This window comes from Gopherus evgoodei, chromosome 8 (assembly GCF_007399415.2).
Source record: "Gopherus evgoodei ecotype Sinaloan lineage chromosome 8, rGopEvg1_v1.p, whole genome shotgun sequence".
Lineage (NCBI taxonomy): Eukaryota > Metazoa > Chordata > Testudines > Testudinidae > Gopherus > Gopherus evgoodei.
This window is the reverse complement of record NC_044329.1, coordinates 70,786,883-70,812,965: the sequence shown is the minus strand read 5'-3', so window position 1 is coordinate 70,812,965 and position 26,083 is coordinate 70,786,883. Positions and strand designations below refer to the sequence as shown.

At 41.3% G+C, this 26,083-nt stretch overlaps 1 protein-coding gene across 6 annotated transcripts in view; it reads right to left on the bottom strand.

Annotated features, from left to right (window-relative positions):
* VAV3 (vav guanine nucleotide exchange factor 3) overlaps window positions 1-26,083 on the bottom strand; it is a 248,589-nt gene that overhangs the window by 92,134 nt on the left and 130,372 nt on the right. For 3 of the 6 annotated variants that reach the window (XM_030574176.1, XM_030574178.1, XM_030574177.1), the window contains exons 16-17: window positions 4,193-4,294; window positions 1,638-1,738 (exon numbers count right to left, since the gene is read on the bottom strand). In XM_030574176.1, coding sequence (XP_030430036.1) covers window positions 1,638-1,738; window positions 4,193-4,294 — 203 coding nt within the window. Of the gene's footprint in view, window positions 1-1,637; window positions 1,739-4,192; window positions 4,295-7,491; window positions 7,739-17,879; window positions 17,894-26,083 lie in introns of those variants that run through there. The other 3 variants (XM_030574180.1, XM_030574179.1, XM_030574181.1) reach the window with 3 other exon arrangements.

Genomic DNA, 26,083 nt, shown 5'->3' with positions numbered 1-26,083 from the left:
TTGATATTTGATATTCATACCTGGTTTGTTAAATGTGTAGTCAGAGATTTCACTCAATTTAATAAAGTCACTAGAAATGACATGTCACGGAAGGGGCATACGGAAAGGAGAGAAAGCAGGGGCATGCCCACTCCCCAATCAGTGTGGGCACAGAACTCCTCCAGGGCCAGGAGAGCAAGCTTCATCGGCCCCAGGGCAAACCAGCTCCTCCAGCCACAGAGGTGGGAGGGAAGCTTCTCCAGCCATCTGGGGCAAAGAAAGTGCCCCTCCAAAAGGTGGCCAAATTTTTATTCCTGTGTATGCTCCTGCAATGTAAAGATGCTTACTCTGTAATAGGGTAACCATGTTAAATAGGGATGACTATATTATTGTATCATGTTTCTCTAAAAGCAAAAGCTCACCATTGTAATGATTATTGTTTTGTTTCTGATATTTATATGGCATGGATCTGTAAACCTGTAAAGTTCCTATAGAAATAAATAGTTGAAAAATTCTGTCAAGTTTTAGTTAGCAGTAGTCCATCCAGGAGGAGATTTCAGAGAGATAAACAGAGATGCAGTACTAAAGAGAGAGACAAGAGGCCAGAGGAAGGGAAAGCTTGAGAGTTGCAGGAGAGAGGCAGTAGCGTAAGTCACAAGAGTGGATGACGTACCCGGGATAAGATGAAAGTGGAAAGAGAAGGATGAAGCTCTGCGGGATCTGAACAGAGGAAACAGAGAAAGCTGTTCCCGGGGAGTATAGATCTCTAATGGCAAACGATCATATACGCTGTTTGTTTCGATTGGGGGGATAGCTCAGTGATTTGAGGATTGGCCTGCTCCCAGGGTTGGGAGTTCAGTCCTTGAGGGGGCCACTTAGGGATCTGGGGCAAAATCAGTATTTGGTCCTGCAAGTGACGGCAGGGGGCTGGACTCAATAACCTTTTGGGGTCCCTTCCAGTTCTATGAGATAGGTATATCTCCATATATTTTAATTATTTAAGAAGGGAGACCCTCAGACAGACACATTGAAGGAATGATTAGAGAGGTAGAAAGAGAATCAGGAAAGCCTAGACAACATAAGTAGGGGAGTAAACCAGGGGGAAGGAGTGACCAGGTGGGATGAGAACAGAAATGAAGTCCTTAGATGTGGACAGTAGTAAGCCATCAATTACATTAGTGAGAACATTTTGAATGGAGTGTGTGGGAACCATGGAAACCAAGGAGATTGGAGAGAGAATTAACAAGGAGAGGAAGGTGAGGCAGCACAAACAAATAGCTCAAGGAGCTGAGAGCAAAAGAGGAAGACTGAGATGGAGACATTGGGGGCGGGGTGTGTCAAAGGATGATTTTCTTTATAACAGATGTTACTTATGAGCAGTTCATGATTAAAACCAGAACAATCTGTTGCTGTACAGGAACACAGGCTAAGGAAACTGCTATGTCCTACACCAGTTCTTTCCTCTCTTACATTTCAGTTTAGCAAGAATAAAAGTCACTATGAATTTTAAATGCAATTCTAATTGTGCTTATAAATGGTAGTTTAAAAAGTATGCATGTTACAATAAACACAAATTAGAGGTAAATTAAACCTTAATTATATCTAGCAAGTTTTACGTCCCAATTAAAAACAGTATTCCAACAATAAAAATGACTTACCACCTGAATTAGCTCTTCCACAATTGTCTAATCTCCCTAAACATTCTTTGTGTGCCCCAGCTCCACACTTAGAACATAAATAGCCTTGATAAAATGTTCCTCTGTAAAGTAAAATTAGATAGTGATATATTAAGTGATAAAAATCTCCGTATATTAAATAATTAGCATAAAAAATACCGTAGATTGCAGTAGAAGTCATTTGCTGTGCTGCACAATGATTGTACCTAAAAGCTTAAGAAGAGTGGCAACAGATCATGGGTAACTTAGAACTCCAGTCTCCTTTTCAGAACTTCATGACATTTAGAGCCAGATATTCTACCAGTAAACCAGGGGAACTAACATTCTTCATATCAATTGGGCACAAAATGGGGTTTGGCATGGTACATGCCAAAATTGTACCAACTATAAACACCACAGTGTCCCTATACTATCATTGATCCATACTCCATTTGATGTCAATAGGAATGTATAATGAACATGCATACTAAGATAGGATTCATTTTGGAGGAATTTTTTATCAGGATAGAAGATTTTATTACCTATATTATTGACTAGAAACTCCTTCCATTAAAAAGAAAAGTACAAGGAAAGATGTTGATGAATGTTAAGAGCCGCTGAGCACACCTCACAGAGCCCTGCACTCTCTCCTGGAGGAATGGAATGCCTACACTGCAATTAGACACCTGCAGCCAGCCCATGTTAGCTGACTTGCGCTCAGAGGGCTTGGGCAAAGAAGGTATTAAATTGCTCTGGAAGCCTCCCACCTTGCAGGGTCATAGAGCCTAGGCTCCAGCCCGTGCCTGAACATTTCCACCACAATTAAACAGCCCCTTAGCCCAAGCCCCACGAGCAAAGGGCCAACCGTGGGTTTTTAATTGCATTATAGATAGAGTACACCTTTCTAATTGCTGGTAACCAGACCCCCTCGAGGCATGGCCCCTGCCCCACCTCTTTCCCCAAGGGCCCTGCCCTCATCATTCATTCTTCTCTCCCCCTCCCCCTGTTGCTCACTGGATTGTCTCCACCTCCCTTCTCACACCCCCGCACATCTGGGCTCCCTCTGCTCCGGGGCTGGGAGCTGCTGCAGCCTGACAAGGAGCCTGTATGCAGGTAGGAGCTGGAGCTGGTGAAGGTTAATAACCTGGCGCTTCCCCCAACCCCACAGTAACTGGACTTTTGGTGTCCAGTCAGTACACTTGACTGGATACAGCCAGGTCTCCTTTTCGACTGGACTTTCTGGTAAAAAACTGGGCACCTTGCAGCTCTAAATGGCACCCACACACAGATGCCAAAAACCAGACTGTCCAGGTAAAACCTGGATGGCTGGCAACCCTAAGTGTAGACATACCCTAACTCTCATAAATTATAAGTTCAGTATTGAAGCCCTTTGAATTTCAAATGGGGTTTAGATTCAAGCCTACCCATGACTTTTATTCCAAGTCTGACCCACTAGGGAAGTAAGTTCATTGGTACATGCTTCGACCACCATTCCAGGAGGACATACTTCCATGCTGATTATGCTCGTTAAAAAAATAATGTATTAAATCAATTTGTGGCTGACATCCTTGGGGGGAGAATTGTTTGTCCCCTTCTCTGTATTTTACCCGCATTATGCCATATTTTGTGTTATAGCAGTCTTGGATGACGACCCACTCACTATATGTTGTTCAATTTAAGAACACTTTCACTGCAGATTTGACAAAACAGAAGGAAGGTACCAATATGAAATTTCTAAAGATAGCTAAAGCACTCAAGATTTAAGAATCTGAAGTGCCTTCCAAAATCTGAGATGGATGAGGTGTGGAACATGCTGTCACAAGTCTTAAAAGAACAACACTCTGATGCATAAACTACAGAACCCAAACCACCAAAAGAGAAAATCAACCTTCTGTCGATGGCGTCTAACTTAGATGATGAAAATGAATGTGTGTCCATTCCGCACTGCCTTGGATCATTATCAAGCAGAACTCATCATCAGCATGTAAGATCTCATTTTATATTGTTTTATTTCTATCTTTTTACAATTCATATATTTGTAATCAAAAATAAGAATACAAAGTGAACACTGTACACTTTGTATTTTGTGTTGTAATTAAAATCAATACATTTGAAAGCGTAGAAAACATTCAAAAAATATTTAAATGGCATGCTATTATTGTTGAACAGTGCGATTAAAACTGCAATTCATCGTGACTATTTTTTTAATCGTGCAATATATCACGATTAATATTTTAATCATTTGACAGCCTTACTAACAACTTATATAAAAATGAAGAGCTGGAATCAGGAAATAGAAGAGGTAAGAGTGGTGCTAAGATGCTTGATAGTGATGGGTCACAATGTTGCAGGCATGAGATTTTAAATAGCCTTTCTGCTCTCATTTGAGGTCTGGTAAAAATTTCAATACCAAAACAAAAACACATAGGTTAGGTTTCTTTTACAGATAGTCGATCTTGAACAGTTCTCTCACCATGTATGTCATTTCCATACTCTTTTTTCCCAGCAAGGTACTTGAATTAAATTAAAGTCAATACTTTACACTATAAAAGACTTACCTCAGAAGCATTTGACAGACTTTGCAGGATGTGACACGAATGAAGGTGTGCATTTTGAACTCATGAAAATTTGTATTTGCATTGTCCGGTCTTATGTTGGATCTAGAGAAAAGTAAAATATATTATATGATAAAACGCTTTTAATTAAAGAAATTTGGGAACACAGTGCACCAAATCTAAACAGGAAATCTGAATCCACACACTGTGAGCCTTATTTTTGCATTGATATTTCTCTAAGAGACACACTCTGTGCCATACACCATGAAACAAAATATTTTATTATCCAAGCCTGTTCCCAAAATGTGTACAGTATAATCCATTTCTTAGATACCATAATAACCGGGAAAACAGCTACACATATCAGAACTATAGTCTGATTTTTCCTTTCTATTCTGAGGACCACTTTCTATGACAAGGATCATCTCATGGACCTGCCTCTCCTTCCAATTCTCCACTGCTTGAGTCTCAAAATGTTTCGTTCTGAGGATCATCAGCAAAGACCATGTAGCACAGACTGAGAAACACCACATTAGAAAATGCGAGCAGCATATGCTGGATAGAGTTGAGTCACAGTTATCCAGCAACAAATTAGATGACTAAAGCTATTTCAAAAGTAATTATAGAATATTTACTGCTCTTTTAGCTAGTGTTCTTTGAATGAGTTTTCTAACGCCTACAGATATCTCTATACATTACTTTAGCCAATAAATTGGAAGACCTCTCGTTATGCTGTTAAAATATCAGCCTGCTTGTGGGAAACGTGTACCTACAGAACTAATACATCTATAAACATGTGTAGACGATCTGTTGTGATCATATGCTAGTTTATCTTCCCCATTGTTTCTCTTTACGCAGTACTAGCTTAGAGAAATTGCATTAATAATTTTGTTGCATTGTTACCTTGCTGAGGGTTTAAAAAAAACAAAAACCGTTACTCACTGTCTCATAACTGTTGTTCTTTGAGATGTGTTGTTCATGTCCATTCCAACCAGGTCTGCACACACCGCGTGCACGCCGGCCGGAAGATTTTTCCTTAGCAGCGTCCATAGGGTCAGCCCGAGTGTTCTCTGGAGTGGCGCCTTCATGGCGCCCAATATAGGGCCCTGCCGACCCTCCACCACCTCAGTTCCTTCTTACACCTCCGGTGATGGCTAGCTGGAACTTCGCTCGCTCCTGCAGCAAGCGCTCTAGCAGTGTCTGATAGCATATAGTGTATACAGTTTCTCAGTTACTTAATAGTTGTTCCTTATAGTTATAATCAGTTGGTTTGGGCCTCCCCTCCCCAACAGCGTTCCCCCTCCTGCGGTATGCCCGGGTCTCCAGGGTTTAAGTTTCCCCGTCCTCTCTGCAAGCAGCTCTGAACACGGTGGATTCAGCCTTGCGCACGCTGGCCACAGGGGTGGTGATGAGGCAAGGCTCCTGGCTACAGGTCTCTGGACTGCCCCACAAGGTCCAGTAGACCATAAAGGACCTCTCCTTTGAGGGATCCTCCCTTTTCTCTGAAAAAAACAGGTAAGAGACTTCACAGTTTGAAGGACTCTAGGGCTACTCTGCACTCACTGGGGCACCACACGCCAGTTACCCAGCGCACGCATTTTAGGCCTCAACATGCCCCTCGGTCTTACCAGCTGCAGAACCACCAGGACACTCCGTGTAGGCGAAACAGAGCTGGAGTGCATGCGGCACACACACACCTGGTTGGAATGGACATGAACAATCACTCAAAGAAGAAAAAACGGTTACTCACTTCCTCCTAACTGTTGTTCTTCAAGATGGGCAGGAGCAGGAGTCGACGAGACCCTAGGTAGAAGTGAGGAGGGGGTGGTCCGTCCTGACACACTCGTGGACACCACAGACCCCTTAGGTTTCGAGAAGGGTGACTGACCGCTCACCGGTCTCTTCTTCTTTACCAGCACCGGGGATGGAGAGCGGTGCCGTGCTGAGGCCGACTTCTAATGGCCCGAGTCGTGGCGGTGCTGGGGGGTGGGGAGCCTTAGAATCCTTAGTTGTGGCCGTTTCACATGCTGTTGGTGCTGGAGTGCTGCGCACCGATGAGGATGTGGTCAGTGCTGGTTCAGTGGTCCCGGGTCGGAATGTGGCCTCAATGCCGCCTCCATCAACAGAAGTTCCTGGTCTTTGAGGGTTCTGAGACAGAAACCCTTGCAGATATAGCACTTCTCCTTCTGGGGACTCTCACCAAGGCACCGCAAGGAGGAAGAGTGAGGATCACTCTTGGGCATAAATTTGCCACAGGCCTTGCAGAGCTTAAACCCTGGAGAACCGGGCATACCCCAGGAGGGGGAATGTTGTTGGGGGAGGCCCAAACCAACTAACTATAACTATAAGGAACAACTATTAAGTAACTGAGAAACTATATAAATGATATGTTATCAGACATGCTAGAGCGCTTACTGCAGGAGCGAACGAAGTTCCAGCTAACTGTCATTGATGGTAAGAAGGAACTGATGGGGTGGAGGGTTGGCAGGGCCCTATATTAGGCACCATGAAGGCATCACTCCAGAGGGTGCCCAGGCCCACCCTACGGACGCTACTAAGGGAAAAATCTTCCAGTTGGCATGCACCAGGTGCACACACACCTGGTTGGAATGGACATGAACAATCACTTGAAGAACAACATCATTTAGCATTTTGTACAGTTTTTCTTCTTCTGTAACTCTTTCCATTTCAAGGAGTTTGTTTGCGCTGCATATTTTTCTCCACTACAGGGTTTTGTTATTAGTTTTGTCTTTGTTGCGGCTGCATTAGTATTCTTATTCATTTTTATGTTCCATATAAAGCTAACAAGCATTTTTAAAAAAATCACATTTAGATTAACATAATGCTAAAAAAACAAGATCATTGATATGCTAAGAATATACTTTGTTTCTAGATAACCTTTGTGTAAATCTATACCAGTGGAAAAGGAAAAATGAAATTAACCCCTCACTAAAATGTTTTATTAACAAAACCAATTACTTTTCACACTGAGGTCTTTAGAATTATGTATGTCTCTGGTGCTTTGTTTGCTAAACTAACACAAGAATTAGGATTGGAGGGAAAATCAAGTAAAGGAAGGGGAGAAAATTTAAGAATTTGAAACACCTAAGGAAGTACTCAAGGTGTTATCAGAGACATCCAACTGGCTGGTAAAGCTGGAGATACTGATAAGATGACATTTCACTTTTTCTATATTATAAGCAATTCCCAGGACAAGATATTTTATAGCGATGAACTGCAGTGATGTGTAACACAGGCAAAGATCCAAACATCAGTATCTTTACTATTGACTGAACACTTACGAAAAATATTCAAAGCAGCCCTTCAGTAGTAAGTATTGATGCAGTGGTGTCAGAAAGGTCAGTCTTTTAACACATCTCCTGAATATGAGTATGCTGAAAATGAAACTGAATTTTAAAGGCAAATGAGACTAGTCTGTTTCTATGCTTGTTAATGACCTTACTTTTAGCATTGTTTTTCCACCATATGACTAATATCTCTTGTTGTCTATGTGTACAAGATACAGTGATGCAATTGTCATGTATATTATCCTCTTAGAGGAGAAAGATACAGATATTCTATTATTTAATTTTGGAGATTATGATTATCCTATCAAAATTACTACGGAGCAATGTGATTTTAGACTGTAAACTCTTCATGGACAAGGACTGTGTCTTAATGCGTGTTTGTATTTGTCTAACACAATGAGGGACACAAATCTGATGGGTATTTTAGGCCATGCTAATAATAATAATGTAAGAATTAAAAACTCTCAAGAATAACTTACAGTACACACTATGCTCCTAAAAAAGCTACTTTTTTCTTTAATATTTCGATTCAGAGCAGGATACAGTTTGTTAAGGTATTTCAAGAGTATCAGCCTCACACACTCAGACTTTGTCTACACTATCGGGGTAAGTCAATCTAAGTTACGGTACTCCAGCTACATGAATAACATAGCTGGAGTCAATGTAGCTTAGGTCAATTTACTGCAGCGTCTACACTGTGCTGCACTGACGGGAGACACTCTCCCATCGACTTACCTTACTCCTCTTGTTCCGGTAGAGTATCAGAGTCGACTGGAGAGCGCTTTGCGGTCTATTTAGTGGGTCTTCACTAAACCCACTAAATTGACCCCCGCTGCAATGATTGCAGCAGCATCGATCCTGGTAAGTGTAGACTGGCCAGAGAGACTCATCATAGTACTTCTAAAAGAGTTTAAAAGCACATCAAAATAAGCCCAAGAGCCTGATCATCTTCCCACTGAAATCTAGGACAAAATTCCCATTAAGTTCAACAGAGCAGAATCAAGCCTCAAAGTAACAAGTATAGTGGGTGAACAGAGAAGGTGACAGTAACTCACGCAGTAGGTCAGCTATTATTATACTGCTTTACCCTTTGCTCTGATACGCATGCAATTGTCCTACGCTCTCCTTTAAGTCTGTCTGCAAAGACTCCAATTTATACAAGCCACTGAAAACACACCAGCTAGTAACAGAACACACAATAACCTTATGCGTATGACCTACACATTGTTATTTTTTAAAATAAAAACTGATTGTCCCAAAATGTTTTTGTATGTCAATTCTAACATGAGTAACACCTATTTTACAGTCCTCAGTAAGAGAAAAAATATTGCCTTCACTATCATGTTAGTAGAGAAAGCAAAAATTTTACAAATTAAATGAACATATTAGTACCATACTGGTAAATATTATATCATCTCTCTCTCTCTCTTTTTTTTTTTAAACTACATACACCAGAAACTCAAGTCTAAATCCCAAATACTTGTGTCAAGGAAGAAAGATCAGTTCCAGAAAACCAAGTATTTTGTTTGAATTTCTTACAGAATGGACTAGACTTGGGCCATTGAAATCCTTCCATTTCCATTGCATATCACGTCTCAGCTTTAAACAGCTTCATGAAAGTGAGTTCTTCAAGGTTTATTATTAACTCACATAATGGTCTAGGTTAGAGGTTCTTTAGATCAACACTTCTGTCTAACTCAAGAGTTAGGCCTATCTTCTCTACGTCAGAGCTGCCCATAGCAATATAAGCTCTCACAGTATTTCCTTTACATAAAAATGTACCTCAGAGTTGCAACCACTTTGGCAAGAGGAGTCTCTGAAATCTTTGTTCTTGAAAGACATGAGCCTCATTGGATCTTCTATGAAAACAAGGTAGCTGTTTGTAAGCCAAAGTAACTTTTAACCAAGGTTAACTCCTCCTTCCCTACCACACAGGAAATCACTCTTCTTTCATTTTGCCCAGGGCCATAACGCCAAAAAGGAAAAGCATGACACATGCTGGACATGAAAAGAGCAGGTAAACTATATGTTAGTACAATCAGTTAGTTAAGGAAAACAGCATCTTTACTCCTCTCTCGCATACATAATGCCTGAGCCTGAGAGCATCTAAAGTCTCCATAGCTAGGTGGATCACGTGCTGTATCACTGAAGTATATCCAGCCACAGATTAAGTGATTCAAGAAGGGATCAGAGCCCACTCAACACATTACACAGAGGCCTCCTGTGAGGAAAAAGGCATATATGAAAAGAGAGGAATACTGTAAAGCTAGAACTGGTCATCTATTAATACTTACTCCAGGCTTGACCTTCACTGCTCTGCAGAAGCTTCCCTATGAAGGAAGATACTTTCAAGCAGTAGTTCCAAAATAGATGAATACCGATATATTTTAGAAAAGTGGGATAAAAGTTTTCTGTTTTCTCTCTCCCTCCCTACTAATTTTTCCTTATTTTTTACAGCATCCTATTTGTCTCAGAATAGGGATGGGACATGTTCTAGAGCAGGAATTTGTTATTTGGTAGTTTCCTTCCTGGGACTGACATTTCCTCCAGTTTACCCACCTGAAATAAGTTTTCAAAGGGTGAAATCAGGACTCCATTAAGTTTCAAACGGGCCAGGATTTCACCCCAAGCAATTACATGATCTTCAAGGTTTATTTACAGTTAAACTACAAAAATTTAGTATTTCCATACAGCCTTGGAAGGACTTATCTGGTGTGATGGCAGAAGGGGTATGGCCATGCCCTGAAGTGTCCTGGTCAAATATTACCTCCAGTATTTGTAGGAAGAAAGACACAGCCCAACTGTCTCAGACTGGGCAAGAGGTAATTTCCAGAAAGGAAATCATCATGTAACAAAATTTCTAGTTTAGTTTAGGGATGCTTTATCAAAAGCAATAGTAGACAATTAACAATGTAACGGTAAAAATAACATTGTTCATACTCTGATGACATAAGGAGGTAAAGTGATCACAGTATGAAAAGCTAACTAAAGATACAGTAACAGATCAGGCAAAAACTGTGGATAATTTTAAAAACCTGATATACAGTAACTCCTCACTTAACGTTGTAGTTATGTTCCTGAAAAATGCGACTTTAAGTGAAACGATGTTAAGCGAATCCAATTTCTCCATAAGAATTAATGTAAATAGGGACAGCTGCAGCAGCACAGGAGACAGCAAACAGAGCTGTAAACAGGGGAGTTTCAGTAGGACTTTACAAGAGGAGTTTGCGGGGGAGACCAAGAGAGCTAGGCAGAGGAATAGACAGGTGAAGGGAGTGGGTGATGTTCTGCCAGCATTCTGGTGCCCATTGGGGGTTTGCTTTGCTGTGGGTGATGGTGGTTTGGTTTGTGTTTCCTGGACTAACAGGTTTTAGGTGGGAAGACTATGTCCAATACAGACGCAGCAGTGGAAGACACAATGAAAATGACTGGATGTGGAAGCTGCAGCATCTACATGATAATGGAGGGTGTACCTGATAAGAGTTTCGTCTGCATGAAGGGCCGCCTGATAGAGCTGATGGAAGAAAAGATCCGAGGATTGGAGATGCAGGTGGAAACTCTGGCTGAGTTTAGAAGGGGGTTTGAGCAGATGATGGAGCAAAGACATGAGGAGGCTGAAGGGAAAAGCTCAGACTTGCAGATGGAAGCAGGACCAAAGAATTCTGAGGGGGAGACTGCTGGGTGAGGAAAGTGGACAGTGGAAGCATGTGACTAAGAGAACCAGGCAGAGGAAAATATGGGCTAGTGAAGGAGAAACAGAGCTCAGGAACAGGTTTGTGGAGTTGGAAAATGAAGAAGGGGTACAGCAGGTTAGAGGGCAAGGAAGAAGAGAAGAGCAGCTAGTCCTAAAGGAAGAAGGGAAGAGTCAATGGAGATAACACCAAACATGAGCCCCAGGAGGATACGGGATGGGTTGCGGAGGATTGCTATGGACAATAGAAATCGAGAGGACTTGCAGCCAGAGGGAACAGGGGATAGACTGGAGAATCGCACCATCACCAGGAAAAGGCAGGTCTACGTGACTGGAGACTACTTACTGAGAAGAATAGACAGGCCAGTAACTAGAACTAATCTGGAGAACAGAAAGGTGTGCTGTCTGCCGGGTGCTAAGATATGGGATGCGGACCTGAGGCTGAAAAGAATCCTAACAAATGATACAGCTAGATTCTAACTGGAACGTATCAAGGGAGACTATGCCCAAGCTGGGGAAGACGCTTAAGGAAATCGAGGCTTTGGTGATCTTCAGTGGGATTCTGCCTGTTCCTAGAGAAGAGCAACAAAGGTGGTGACAAGATTATGGTGATCAACAGATGATTCAGGCAGTGGTGCCATAAGGAGGGCTTTGGGATGTGTGGCCACTGGGAAGCATTCACGGACAGAGGACTGGTCTCTCGGGATGGACTTCACCTGAGTAAGGAGGGAAATAGACTTCTAGGATGGAGGCTGGCACAACTGATAAGGGAGCTTTAAACTAGGAATTTGGGGGAGTTGGTTGGAGTTGGCCCACTATCTAAACAAATACTTTGCCTCAGTCTTTAATGAGGCTAATGAAGAGCTTAGGGATAATGGTCGGATGACAAATGGGAATGAGGATATGAAGGTAGATATTACCACATCCAAAGTAGAAGCCAAACTAAAACAGAAGATGAAATTGCAAGCCCATTAGCAAGAATTTTTAATAAATCAGTAAACTCAGGGGTTGTACCTTACGACTGGAGAACTGTTAACATAGTTCCTATTTTTAAGAAAGGGGGGAAAAAAGTGATCCCAGTAATTATAGGCCTGTTAGTTTGACATCTGTAGTATGCAAGGTCTTGGAAAAAAATTTGAAGGAGAAAGTAGTTAAGGACATTGAGGTCGATGGTAATGGGACAAATACAACATGGTTTTACAAAAGGTAGATCGTACCAAACCAACCTGATCTCCTTCTTTGAGAAGGTAACAGATTTTTTAGACAAAGGAAACGCAGTGGATCTAATTTACCTTGATTTCAGTAAGACATTTGATACGGTTCCAAATGGGGAATTATTAGCTAAATTGGAAAAGATGGGGATCAGTATGAAAACTGAAAGGTGGATAAGGAACTGGTTTAAGGGGAAACTACAACGGGTCATACTGAAAGGTGAACTGTCAGGCTGGAAGGAGGTTACTAGTGGAGTTCCTCAGGGATCAGTTTTGGGACCAATCTTGTTTAATCCTTTTATTACTGACCTTGGCACAAAAAGTGGGAATGTTCAAATAAAGTTTGCAGATGACACAAAGCTGGGAGATATTGCTAACACAGAGAAGGACCGGGATATCATACAGGAAGATCTGGATGACCTTGTAAACTGAAGTAATAGTAATAGGATGAAATTTAATTTAAAAGTGCAAAGTCATGCATTTAGGGATTAATAACAATAATTTGGTTCTAAATTGGGGACACATCAGTTGGAAGTAACAGAGGAGGAGAAGGACCTTGAAGTATTGGTTGACCACAGGATGACTATGAGCTGCCAATGTGATATGGCCACTAAAAAAACTAATGTGGTCTTGGGATGCATCAGGTGAGGTATTTCCAGTAAAGATAAGGAGGTGTTAGTATCGTTATACAAGGCACTGGTGAGACCTCATCTGGAATATTGTGTGCAGTTCTGGTCTCCCATGTTTAAGAAGGATGAATTCAAACTGGAACAGGTACAGAGAAGGGCTACTAGGATGATCCGAGGAATGGAAAACCTGTCCTATGAAAGAAAACTCAAAGAGCTTGGCTTGTTTAGCCTAACCAAAAGAAGGATGAGGAGAGGGATGACTGCTCTTTATAAATATATCAGAGGGATAAATATCAGGGAGGGAGAGGAATTATTTAAGCTTAGTACCAATGTGGACACAAGAACAAATGGATATAAACTGGACATTAGGAAGTTTAGACTGGAAATTAGACGAAGGTTTCTAACCATTAGAGGAGTCAAAATTCTAGAACAGACTTCCAAAGGGAGTAGTGGGGGCAAAAGACATATCTGGCTTCAAGATTAAGCTTGATAAGTTTATGGAGGGGGTGGTATGATGGGATAGCCTAATTTTGGCAATTAATTGATCTTTATTATCAGGTAAATATGCCCAATGGTCTGTGAAGGGATGTTAGATGGGGTGGGATCTGAGTTACTACAGAGAATTCTTTCCTGTGTGTCTGGCTGGTGAGTCTTGCCCACATGCGTAGGGTTTAACTGATCACCATATTTGGGATCAGGAACGAATTTTCCTCCAGGGCAGATTGGCAGAGGCCCTGGAGGTTTTTTCTCCTTCCTCTGCAGCGTGGGGCAGGATCACTTGCTGGAGGAATTCTCTGCATCTTGAGGTCTTTAAACCACGATTTGAGGACTCAATAACTCAGATATAGGTTAGGGGGTTGTTACAGGAGTGGGTGGGTGAGATTCTGTGGCCTGCGTTGTGCAGCAGGTCAGACTAGATGTTCACAGTAGTCCCTTCTGACCTTGAAGTCTATGAGTCTATGAGGGGTTAGGTTCCAAGGCCACTTCCCCTACTCTGCAAGCACCTGGGGGGGGGGTTCAACCCTCAGCTCACCCACTCCACCACTTCCCCCAAGCCCCCACCCTTGACCCGTCTCTTCTCCCCCCACCTCTTCCCCCTTTACTTTGCACGCTGCATCCTGGCTCCTCCCCCCTCCCTTCTGCCTGGGGCAATCAGCTGGCTTGCCGTGTTTGGGAGGCAGGAGAGGGAGGGGGAGCCTACACGCCAAGTCCTTGCTCCTCCCCGCTCCCTCCTGCCTCCAAAACACTGCAAACCAGCTGATTGCCACTGGCAGGACGCAGGGGAGGGAATAGGGAGGCGCGCCAAGTCCTCGCTCCTCCCCCCTCCTTCCTGCCCGGGGCAATCAGCTGGCTTGTTCAGGAGGCAGGGGAGGGAGGAGGAGCCTGCAAGCCAAGTCCTCGCTCCTCCCCACTTCCTCTTGCCTCCAAAAAGCTGCAAGCCAGCTGATTGCCGCAGGCAGGAGGCGGGGGGGAGGATGAGGAAGGTGCTGATCTGCAGGGTCTGCCAGTGGGCGGGAGGCACTGGGAGGTGGGGACGGCATAGGGAGGCTGCCAGCTGTGAGGAAAGCAGGCAGCCAAATAACGTGAGAGTGGAGCATTGCACAACTTTAAATAAGTATGTTCCCTAATTAATCAGCAACATAACAACGAAACAACGTTAAGCAAGACGACTTTAAATGAGGAGTTACAGTATATATCTTATCCATTGTGCTTTCTGCTTTAACAAGGAAAAAACCCCAAAACATCCTTATTTAAACAAAATACTGTTCATCACTAGCTGTGGGTTTGAAAGCTCTTTTCCACATATCAATATCCTGCCCAGTCATATTATCTTGTAACATATTATCTTACAGTGAGTTATGTAGTCATCAGATGGAGACTGACAATAATTGTGATATGAGGTACATAGATACAGCGTATGTCAAGTCCACAAATTTCTAGAAGTCTCCTTTCCTAAACCTGAAATTTGTTGAATTCTTTTCTGATTTCAATGCACTACTTTGCTAATGATTTTTAAAAATTGTTTTGTGTAGTTTTTAGACATTTGGCATTTGACCCATACTAAATAGCTTAGAGCAGTGGTGGGACACCTGCGGTCCACACATGGTCATGAGGTAATCCGCTGGTGGACTACCAGACAGTTTGTTTACATTTGCACGCCACAACTGCAGCTCCCAGTGGCCTCAGTTCACTATTCCCGGACAATGGGAGCTCGCGGGAAGCGGCGGGCCAGAACATCTCTGCAGCCCGCATCATTTCCCATAGCTCCCATTGGCTGGAACGGTGAACCGCAGGCCATTGGGAGCTGCAGGTGGCCATTGAAATGTAAACAAACTGTCTGGTGGCCTGCCAGTGGATTACCCTGATGGGCCGCAGGTTGCCCACCACTAGCTCAGAGGTGAGAACAAATCATGATACATAGAACAGACCCTAAATATTCTAATTTTGGCACATTTTTCCCCTCTTTTTCATTTTTGCTGACTATTCTTAAACCTGCACTTGTTTCTATTCTCTGCTATAACAATAAGGACCCATGGGTGCCAGGTCTATCATTTTTTATGGTGCCCAGAATGGGTCCAAGCAGAGCCGTCCCATCCATAGGACAGACCGGGGAAACCGCTCTGGGCCCCGTGCTTTGGAGGGCGCTGTGCATCAGGGAACATGTGGTCCCAGGTGGCCTAGGGGATTAGTGGGGGGCCTGACACTGGCAGCAGCAAGCAACCCAGACCCAGCCTGCCCCCTCCTTGCCCCCATTCCACCCTTTCCCCCAAATCCCCACCCACCTCCTTTCGGCTTCTACCCCCTCCCCCAAGCGATGCTGGGAGCCAGCAGGGCAGAGCAGGGCAGACTGGGGCCAAGTTGTTCATTGCTGTCAGGCCCCCCACTAAACCCACAGGCCACCCTGGACCTCGCGTTCTCCTGAATCATGGGGCTCCCCAAAGCACAGTAAGCCCAAACATTGATGGAGCTGGGGCCATATTCCTAAATATTGATGAAGCATGGGCACCATGGGCCCATATAACTCGCCGCCAATTAAGGTTATTAACCTTTTGGCATCATAAATCAAGATTTCCACATCCATCCATTTCCAAGGAGTCTCCATCAACCCTAAGCAGCAGGAAGGGGGGAAAAACCCACAAGCAAGCTTTCACCTTTAAAGCAAGTAATAAGTATTGTACTTTCTGGTGCTGTGAAACTGTCGGGCCTATATGCTTACTACACACTTTAGCCCAATCCTGCAAACACATACACATATAAGGGACTATTCACATAAATAAAGTTGTTCATCATCGTGTTTGCAGGATTGAGCCTATTTTACCTCAGGTATCCTTTTTAGCTCAGGATTTGAGCCCTTCTTCAGCCCAGATATCCTTCTTTCTAAACAGATCTTCTTTGCAGTTTGAGACATAAGCAGTAGGCACAACATTCTGCTCAGACTACAAATGAATATGCCAACATGGAGAACCTTTGTTTGAGCTGTATTTGTTTGGGGGTATATTTTTAGCTGAGATTGGCCCAAATACCCCAGTGCTCTAGGAAAGAATAGGACCATCTCTAATTCTTATGACATGTCTTCAGTAAAATGATTGATACAAATACCAAGTGCTGAGTGTAGTGGATTTGGAATTTTCAGTGACATAGATTGGAAAATTCTTATATTTACTTATTATACAGAGAAGCAGTGGTCATAACATAATGTATGCTTTACAAAGTCATTTTTCACCAAGTAAGAATCTCTATCAATGGGCAGTGCCCAGGAACTACTTTAATGGTTTGAGAACAGATATCAGAACTGCCACAACATGGTCTGCCAGTATTGATGCTGTAGATGCTGCAGCTTTTTGGTGCTTGAAAGGATTTTTTTCCCCTTCCACTTCCCAGGGTAGAATCAGCTGACACCTACAGTCTGTGGTAGTGGCAATGATATTCCAGAACATGGGCCAGTGTGAATGTCAAACACAGTTTCTTAGAAGGATGATGTATTGATACAAACAGAAGAGCAGGAATCACAGCACATGAAAGAATACCTCTCAAAAATTCAGACTAATGGTGAAAACAATAATTTGTGTGCGTAGCTCTACGAGGGGGATAGAATCTGGGATTTATTACATAAGTCCTCTCTACCAACTTCAAAGTAACTAGCCAATTCCTTTACAAACTTCTCTTAGGGAAGAGTCCAGACTAACACAGCTGGAAAGTTTCCTCCAGGATAACCTCAATGTTATGCTAAGGTAGGCCACCTCCCCTGACTTCAGGAAGACTTAGTATGAAACTGTTTAATAGGGTGTCTGGGAGGTGTCCAACCGTAAGTCCCCCTGCTTTACGTCCTATAATAGTATGTCATATAATTACACAACAACATTTTACCAGTGACATGAGGTCAGTGTTTTTAAAAGGGGCTCTCACATTTCCCCTTTACTCTGTGAGCCCTATGTAATAATAGTGCATGTTCTTATAAAGAGAAGGAATGTTTCTAATGTTCTCATTTAGACAAACACGCCCTCTAATAGCCACAACAAAAGAAAGAAGCAATATCAATTGATAAACATATTAAACTGCAGTCTCTCGAAATATTTTGGTCCTGAAGAATGTAGAGTATATAGTATACAACAGAGTGTGTCATACTCGCTCGCTCTCTCTCACACACACACACACCCACCCTTGCAGATTGGTGTGAAGATATTCCACCTTGGGAATATATTTAAAAACATAACTGGTAATTTGGTGCACTCTAAAGGAAAAATATTCCTCGTTTTACGTCTTCTAAAAGTCTCAGGGATGTCATCTCCTGCTGGGATGAATTAGCAACATACAAAAAGGGGATGAAACCATAAACAGAGAAATCATCACAATGCTCATTTCAATCAGAGCAGAAACTTTTCAAAGGACAACTATGAGTGCCCGAGAGCTCTCCTCAGCATATTGCTGCATTCCGGTTCCCAACTTTATTTTTCCAGCAGTCTTTGCTTTAATGGCCTTCGGCTGCCCCTCAGCCTTCCTGGTAAAGCCTTTTCTTTCCTAGTGACTTACTGAACATTAGCCCCACTGGGACCAATTCACTGCTACCTGATCAACCCAGAGGACCTTCACATACTTGTCTTGTTATCCTCCCTTGTCATTCAGATAATCTCCTCTCCATCAACCATACAAATAATTGTTCTAGGATCAGAATCTCCATTATCTACTCCAAAGCCTTAGTCTTTGAACAAATCCATTTCCTGCATAGTTCTCATAGTTCTGTATTATCAGCTTCCCAGATATTGCACATGACAAAACCCTCATACCACCAGAGCTTCATGTGTTAAGTCTTTTTGCCAACATCATACTTGTGAAATACTACCACTTTAGAATAATTATAATTCCAGATACTGAGTACTACCTATGCTCTTTGAACCTTACCTGTCAAGAGAGAAATCAATGAACAGGCCATGCTGTCCTCAGCCACCCACATAAAGCTCATCCACTTTCCAAACCATGCCAGAAAGTGTTACTTAGTCCCTCAAGCTTCTGCAACCTGAGTTTCTCCCAGCAATCACTTTGCCTTACATTAAGGGTGAGAGAGACTGGAGGTAATGCTATAGGTTATTTAAGCAGCTCAGTACTACTCTGTCAGAGGGACACACTCTAATTCTTCACATGCCTACACAATATGGAATAAATTCTCATCATCATCAATACCCACTTTAAAATATCCAGTCATCGCTGAAAGAGAAATTATACCAATTGATTGATAAACATGTCTAAAAATACAGTAGTCTAAATATGTTTATGAAAGAAAACTGGGTGAGACAGCAAAACATGCTAACACTTAACATTCAATGCCTAATATAATGTGTTTTTTCTTTTCTGCTATTCCAATTCATAATCCTTTGCTTCAGTTTTTCATGCAACAAAGACCTCAGAATTATAGATGATGTATGTATATACAAAATATAGCTGCTTGAAATACAAATGCAAATGTGAGTTTGATGTATTCTTTTCCCCCCTGGCATGGCAAAGTGGGAGAGTGGTTCAAATCCTGAGAATATTCTAATAACCTGGGAATATGTACTCTCCAAACTCTGACACTCCAAGCAATTTCTTCAAAAATGCATGCCTAAATGAAAACATTGATACTCAAGTCAATATGAGCTGTTGATGTTCAGGAGCCCAGAAAAATCCAGCCACTTATTTAGGTGTCTAGCTTTAGGCACCCAAGTTTGAAAATTTCAGGTCCAACAACTTTTCCATAATGTATGCCACAATGAAGGTGGTACAAGAGCCATATTACATCAGCCATGTTATGACATTTCTTTGCTTAAATGAGGCCATAATCTGAGATACTGTGAACATAAGATGAGAACAGTGTTCTAATAGTGATGGAGTACAGTAGCATTTGGCTTCCGTAGCGGCAATTTAAGTTTTTATTGTCAGTTTTAGGTTTATGTTTATTTTCAACAAGAAAAAAATACCAAGTACCTTTCACAATGGGAGGTCAGAATAAACAGAATAATTGTTATTGAATAATTTCTCTAGTACGTTAAGCAAAAACATGCTTTCCCCTGGCCATCAATTTAACTTCCTCTGCATTAAATCTTAAATAAATTGCATCAAGACTACTACTAAACTGGCAGTCTTAACACTCCATCTTATATATCTCCAGTATGCACTACCCTAAATATGTAATTATTATTGATAGCATGACCCAACAGGCTAGATAAGGAAAGGGCTGAAGCTTACAGTATTCTGGCTTCCCCTACAATGTGGGAATAAGGACATCAAAATCTGTCTTCATTGCTCCGAAAGGTCACATATCTAAAAATATAAATGCTCATACCCCAATTGCAAAAGTTCTGAAACACTGAAAATGTCTCCAATCATGTTATATTTCTAGCAGAAACTCCTGAGAAGGAATTTCAGTCTACAGATTTCAACATTAGCATTACAGACTTGAAGATCTTTTGTTTGCTACATGTCTGAAATTGTTCTGGATGATGCTATTAAAATAAGTATTTACAAAAAATAATGCAAACAAAGTTATAAAAAAAACTTGTTTCTTTAAGGACTGGACACTAAAGCCCTCATTACAAACAAAGAATATCAGCTGCCTACATATCTGCCATAAAAAGAAATATGGTAAGACATATGGAAAGCAACGTGATATGTTCCTAATTAATCTTCCTAAATTCTTACAGATGTATGAAACTTAAAATTTCAAAAGGGGAATGACAAAAGTGACAATAACATGATATAATAGTGAAAGAAAGAAGTGAATGTCTTAGACTAGAAAGCACTGGAAGAAAGAAGCCTCTGAACTCTTTTTATAGGTCTGATAGGCTATACCAAAAGTTACTCTCCATGCAACAACTCTCTCAGCCTAGGAGAAATGAATTGTGATCCTCAGTCCAGTTTGTGGTGGATAAATGTCCACATCACAATTCATACCTCTGCAGGAGGGCAGAGGAGCAAAATCAGGTATTGAATGGCCATGAAGAAGGTATTATATCTTATTTTACATGGAGTTAAAAATGTATTTACCATGACCATTAATGGTACCAGTTAGGATTTTAGTTCAAACAACTGCTGGCCTTGTGCCGTCCTCTGCTACTCAGTGACTGGTTCTCTACCTCGCTCACATACTAAGGGCCATTTCTTTTAATTGCTTCTCTGGCAGCTTTTCAATACTATCTAGGTTTTGGCAATTAAAACCTGTACAGATTCTCACCTCTCTCAGTCCAGGCCATTGTGGAGGTTTTGCTTAAAACCAATACAAACATTTCAATTAATCTTGAAAAATAGCTTCTCTGGGGCACTTAATTAACAACTCAACTTTTCCCTCCAAGATTCCAAATAACTTCAATCTAATTTATTTTCTTCATAACACTAGGAAAAATGTATTACAGAACAAAATAGAGAAAGAGGGTAGACATTTTCTGCGTATCAGATTTCCATGAAGGGAGCAATCACATGTCATACTGCAAGGATCATAGCAAATCTAGGTAACAAAACTAAACACAAATACTTCACAATAAAATTAATAAATGCAGAGGCAACCCAGAATGACCCAGCATGCATCCTAAAGTAGCATAAATGGAAACAGAAATATCAATAAAACAGCCACTGACCTAGAAATTGTGGAATAAGTCATCTCTTCTGCTAAGAGGTACAGAGAGGATGAAAGCAGTGTAAACACTGACCTAATCTAGCCCCTACCCACATGGTAGGAGAAGATGAACCTCAGAGACATCACCCAAGCCCCCTCCTTTCCTATATGGATACCATTCAGCTGGGACCACACAAAATTGTCTACCCCATGGCAGCCCTGCACTCATGGGAGACTCAGGAACCATGCTACGTATGGATAGAAAAACCCACAGAAGCTGCAGCAAGCCCTCAATATGGATGACCTACAGTTTGAGGACTGGTTCCCAATGGATCTTTGGCAACATCTGTGTTATTGGCGGACTAGGCTCCTGCCACCCCATACTTGCCTGCAAAACTCTCTCCTAGAAGGAGATGGTGTGGTGGGATTTGTGAGGTTGTGTCAACTTTTTCTTCGAGTCAGATTTACAAAGGAGGGTATGATTTAGCTTTGTTTGTTGTCTGTTTGTTTTTTGTTTTGAAAAACACCCATATTCCACATCAGCTCCTCCAGTAAATCAGGCTAATTGTTTCAGCAGAAAATACGCTGAAACTTGGATCTGATTTCAAGAAGTTAATAGATATTTGCATATCAACAAATCATTGTCAAAAATATTACATATTGTTTTAAACTGTTGTGCAACTTCACTTGATTAAATCTTGACAGAGGAGAATTCATTTATACATGCCAATCAGTGAGCCCTAGTGGCATATCAAATAAGTATTTATATGAAGTATCAAGCAAGTAGTCTGTGGTGAATTAAAACTGTTGAAGAAGAAATGCTACAGGGAATTAAAAAGAGCTCGTTGCCTTGAACTCTGCTCTACCCTCAACCTTGTGTCAAATCTTCTCATTAAGAGCTCTGTTATTGTTCTGCAGTTAGTGTTTTGCTTATGAAAATTTAAAACACTGTGAACATTATTGGTGTGAATGATGAATACTGAGTTGGCACACTCAGCATAAGCTGCTCAAGCAGTTTAAAGTGTGTTTGATATATGAAGTTGGATATTGTATCTATCATTTTTGGCAGCAATAAAGATCATACAACCTGATAACCAAAGACAACAAAACTTTCCATTCCGTTTGGTCTTACTTATTATCTTAATACTAGGTATCCAATGCAGAAACAAGGTGATTATCTAGATCTGCATTAGGTGTTTCCCAAGGGCCAAGATTTTCAGAAATGGCTGCCTTAAGTTAGGTACTTCAATCATACTTTGGCACCTAAATAAATAAATAGCCTTATCTGCAAAGTATCGAGCACCCTGAAAGTTAGCACTAACTGCAGTGGGAGCTACTGTGTGCTCAGCACTTTTGAAAAATCAAAATATTAATTAGACCCCCAGATATGGACTGAGGAACTTCAGGCAATCAGAGGTAACAGTGGCTGATATCTGAATCTAACCAAACCGCTGAAAGCAGCACACCCTCCACCTTCAGTAAGACTAGAAGTGAGACAAGGACATAAATCTCTCTGAATGGACCCATCAGCATACATACATTCAACACAGCTCTGCCTGTTCAAGCAGACACTTCTACAAGCAAGCAAACGCATCAGCAACAAGACAGCTCAGAAAAATAAAAGGCTACAATACAGCATTAAAAGAAGCAACATTCCAGCCCAGAGTGGTTTCTACAACATTATAACATCACTGAGATTTCATCGCTGGTCAGACGAAGTTTGAAAAAACACTGCCAAGAGAATAGATTTAATTTTTCTTGTAATCGTTTTCCTGGAATATTGAAATGCTATGCAATTTAAAATATTTACAGATTCCTCCAGATTGTTTCGTTTATTGCAGGAGAGGAGACAACATCTAATCTTGTAAACATAAAGAAATAGTGTAAGAATTCTTATAGTAATTAATTTACTCAAGATTTCTCCTTGAAGGTGCTTCTTTCCAATAACTGAGGTAAAACTTTATTTGCTTTCATAGGATTTAGTTAAGATTACCAGCCACTGCTCACTTATTAACTGTTTAAATAATCCATATTAAACCAAACAGGACCCACCAACCCTTAAACAAAATTCCATTTCCCATAGATTCTAGGAATAACATGCTTTCATTTTACTTTACCAAGAGAAGAGAATCCCCAACAGCATAGACCCATTCACAAAGGTAGGATTGCTGTTGAAAGCTCTCCACAGACAGACAAAATAATTGTAACCATTGTTTATTATTTGTATCGGTTTGGACTGTACTTATTTTTACTCCCCCACCCCTTTCTTTACTAATCAAATAATAATTGTGATTCATTTTCTGGTCTTAAACTCTGGTGTCCACTAAGGCACGGAAAGAACCCTATGTGACCAAAACAGTGAGAGTCAAATTCCCAGACTGCTTCAAGGGAGGCAATTATTAAGATCTGGACTCCTATTTCTTGTTTCTCTAGACCAGGGGTCTCAACCTTTTTCCTTAGGAGTCCACCTTCCTCCCCCACCCGCTATCCACGGCCCACCTGTGCCACAACAATTGTTTTCCTGCATATCTAGTAGATTAAAAGCTGTATTAAATTGATAATTATACAGTTAAACCCACACACCTATATAACATAAAAAAGAAAAGGATAATACACAAACAAAATAAAAAACTAAATATTATGGTCAAATATTAATATGCCTGAGCCCTGCCACTCAGGACTAAAGCCAAAGCCCAAGCCCCGCTGCCCAGCGCCCCCTATGTGCGGAGCACCAGGCAATTGTCCGGTTTGTTACCCCCTAACTACACTGGTCCTGCTGAAGCCAATAGGTCTCAGCATATCATGCAGGAAAATTAACATGTTCTCTGATTTAAAAAAAAAAAAAAAGCAATGTGTCCAAATAGTGCAAAGTGAAACAGTTTTACATTTTTGTATGCTCTCTGGTTTATTCTGGCAGACTTCCCGAAATTCTCTCATCGTCCCCCAGGGGCCGCTGACCCCCAGTTGAGAACCGCAGCTCTAGACTACAGTTTTAGTAATTTTGGGGATAAAATTGTGTGCAACTCAACAACTTAAAACACCTCTTTCTTCCCCCGTTTTAGTGCGTAAACTAACACTTAGCTTGAGTTCAGGTAATTTAGGGCCATTGCCTGAATTTTCCATTTTGAAGAAATAACCCTGCCCCTATTTACATTATCGGTGTGGGACCAGCAGAAACACTAGGTGCACCAGGAACTTCCTGAAGACAAGAGAATGCTGATCATTCCAAGTAGTATCATCCTTAAGAAGAAGACTTATGGTGTGGGGAAGGAAGCTGCACTATGTCCATTTACAACACCTATTACCTTGCCCCCAAAATGCCATGAGGCCATGCATCCACAACACTGACAAACCTGGAGATGCCAGGCAAACAGATGGTGATACAGGGCACAGGAGGGAAGTACTGTTCAGGACTGGATAGCAAGCAGTGAAGCCAACATGAGCTCCTCCCTTTTTCCACAGCACGCAGCTGCAGCCTGGGCCACTTTAATCCCTACCCTCTGGGAAGACATCTGAGCTCTCGTTCTGTGGCCCCTCTTCTACCCCCATTGATTCCTGTTTTTTCAAATAAGGTACCATTTGTGGTACATTAGCTGTGATGCATGACTCAAATTAATAATATCTATACCTACAGAGGTAAATAACACAATTCCTTCTTCCATGTCATACCACTTCAAGAAACAGGCAGGATATCAAGGATATCCAGACAGGCATGTTTGTGTTTTGCTTTGGCAAACTAAGCGAACTTAAATCCAGTTTGTTAAAAGTGAAATACTTCTCCAGGCTGTTTGGAAAATGCAGTGTGTAGCTAAAGCTTTTAAAATGCATTGATAGCAACAGCTTTAATTTAGTATGTCAGTGTTCAATATGTCACAGCTCAAATAGTCTCTCAGAAGGAGTTTTAATGCATATGCATTATTCATGCAGTATCTGAGGGAGCAGGTCTATCTGAGTTGGCTTTGACCAATAAGTCATTAGTCACAGAGCATAAAGCAAATTTGAGAAATGGAGATATAATAATAGATAGGAGAACCATTTTCATTTACCCTGTCTCTAGTACTAGTTTAAAAAATAGTCATAAAAAACCCACTCTAGGTAACCAAAGGACTATATCCATGCATTATGCAGCTTGCTTAGTTTAAAATGTAGGTGTGTGCTTATGCAAGGTGTGATGCACATATTTATCAGGTTTGTGTGTCAATGAATCTCAGGATTGTTTTCTTCCATTCAGATGGATGGTTCTGGCTTTCTTGTGTTAGAGAATGACAGCTGGTGTCCAAATTAAAGAATGGGTTTTCAAAACCAGCAGGCTAGATCATGCCTCTACTGCAGCACAAACTACTAAAGAACCTATTAACACCCAAAAAACTGGACACAGTGCTGTTAAAATTAAAAGCACAACATCCAATAGCTCTCTTTCATGAGAGACACAGCTTTCAAATATTTAAGAATGCTGCCCAAAATGAGAGATTTAAGAAAGCTCAGTGAAATATTTGATTCTTCCTAGGACAAAGAAACAGTTTAACATCCAGTTTTAGGCTTATCTGGAACAAGATTCCATAGTCTTGTGAAACTGTTAATATACTAAGCGGGTCCTGCATAAGATGAAGTCAGTTTTATGTAAAAACAAACATACATTTATTTTGGACTCATATTAATACTACACATGGGGACAACTGGCCTATAATATACCCTAAGCACTACAATTGTCAATACAGCACTTACAATTCAAAATCTAACGTTCCTCACCACAAAGAGCATTTGATGATCTTATAATATATGACTCAATGGATCTGGAGAATGTTGAAGATAATAATGTTACATGAGGTACTGCAATATTCTTTGGCTCTGTATATCTTGGAACCTGAGCAGCACTGTTTTATACAGCGTATTCTTAATGACTTGAAAGAAGGTTTGAATAGTGAAGTTGAAGTTTGCTGATGGCAAAATTTACAGTAGATTAGACAGTGAG